We start from the raw sequence: 1,192 nt of genomic DNA on the forward strand, positions 1-1,192 counted from the left end.
GCTGACTATATTGGATCCGACAGTAATGTCGCAACACACAAGTGTAAGTAACTGTTTTTATTACATGATCACTATTACTTTGTCTGTTTTTGTCATTATTTCTGAACACGCTTGTAATCAGGCATTATACACAACAAATGTTCTACAGCAAAGTTACGTTATATCTCAAGGTTTTATTTGGTTAGCAAACGGAAAAATAAAGCAGACCGTGCCATTTTCAGTACACATATATACACTCGAGTCGACCTATGTTTATCGTGTTTATATTATTTTACATGTTAATGTTGAGAAAAACAATAAAATCCACATGTTCAGGTGAAAATTTGAAAGCTGCTGTTGTTAAAGCAAAAGAGGGCATACCAAATATTAGGACAATCATTCATAGTCATTTTTTTATTCAAATCATTATGCTGATAATGTCATTCGTAAAAAAGCAGTGTTTTCATTAGTGGTCTCAGACTACAATGTCTATCATTTTGGTATTATTTATGATCATAGCATGAGCATTACAAGACAAATTGTGCACCAATATTTCATACTTATGTTCAAGGTTTGTTCACATCCCTTACCCAGAGTATTCATTAGAGAAGTGAGATTTCTGACCTTTATGGCGACGGGGTAGACAGTTGAGGCAATTTCAAAGCTTCCTTTCCTGAACATCATGACTGATGTATTATTAATGCAGGTACCTGAAGACAAATTACATGATACACACATGAAACAAACATAATACCATATTAACAACCAGTTCACAACACCTCTTCCATGTTACTTACTATAACTTTATATACGTATATAAATTAGTGGAGAAACTGTAAAAGGTCAATTGTAATTTATTCAATCACAAACAAGCAAGCAAGCTTTTCAGTTACATTACTTCTCTGCCTGTGATCAACAACTGTGATTAGCTCGCTTTGTGAGAAAAAAATTAACAAACACTGATTTTGAATTATGGATGTCCAGTATTTGTTTTCTGCTGTCTAAAGTTATAATGGCTTTAAATTTAAAAATATATACACCACCGCTTAAAAGTTTGGGGTCAGTAGGTAAAATAAATAAATAAATTATCACGGCTTCCACAAAAATATTAAGCAGCACAACACTTCTCAAAATTGATAATAATAAAGAATCTGAAGACAAGACAGTGAAGATTATTAGAGTACTGGCTGCTGATATAAAAATATTTTCAAAT

At 32.2% G+C, this 1,192-nt stretch overlaps 1 protein-coding gene across 1 annotated transcript in view; it reads right to left on the reverse strand.

The window, feature by feature from the left end:
* The window catches only part of LOC107578107 (glycerol-3-phosphate acyltransferase 4-like), a gene marked incomplete at its 3' end in the record, with an annotated part of 5,292 nt that extends 4,607 nt beyond the window's left edge, over nt 1–685 (reverse strand). Inside the window, exon 1 of the mRNA XM_016264096.1 lies at nt 604–685. Within this exon, the coding sequence (XP_016119582.1) occupies nt 604–663 (60 nt within the window). The remainder of the gene's footprint in view (nt 1–603) is intronic.
* Between the last annotated feature and the right edge of the window lie 507 nt (nt 686–1,192).

The sequence above is a fragment of the Sinocyclocheilus grahami genome, unplaced genomic scaffold (genome assembly GCF_001515645.1).
Source record: "Sinocyclocheilus grahami isolate Dianchi unplaced genomic scaffold, SAMN03320097.WGS_v1.1 scaffold8845.1, whole genome shotgun sequence".
Taxonomy (NCBI): domain Eukaryota; kingdom Metazoa; phylum Chordata; class Actinopteri; order Cypriniformes; family Cyprinidae; genus Sinocyclocheilus; species Sinocyclocheilus grahami.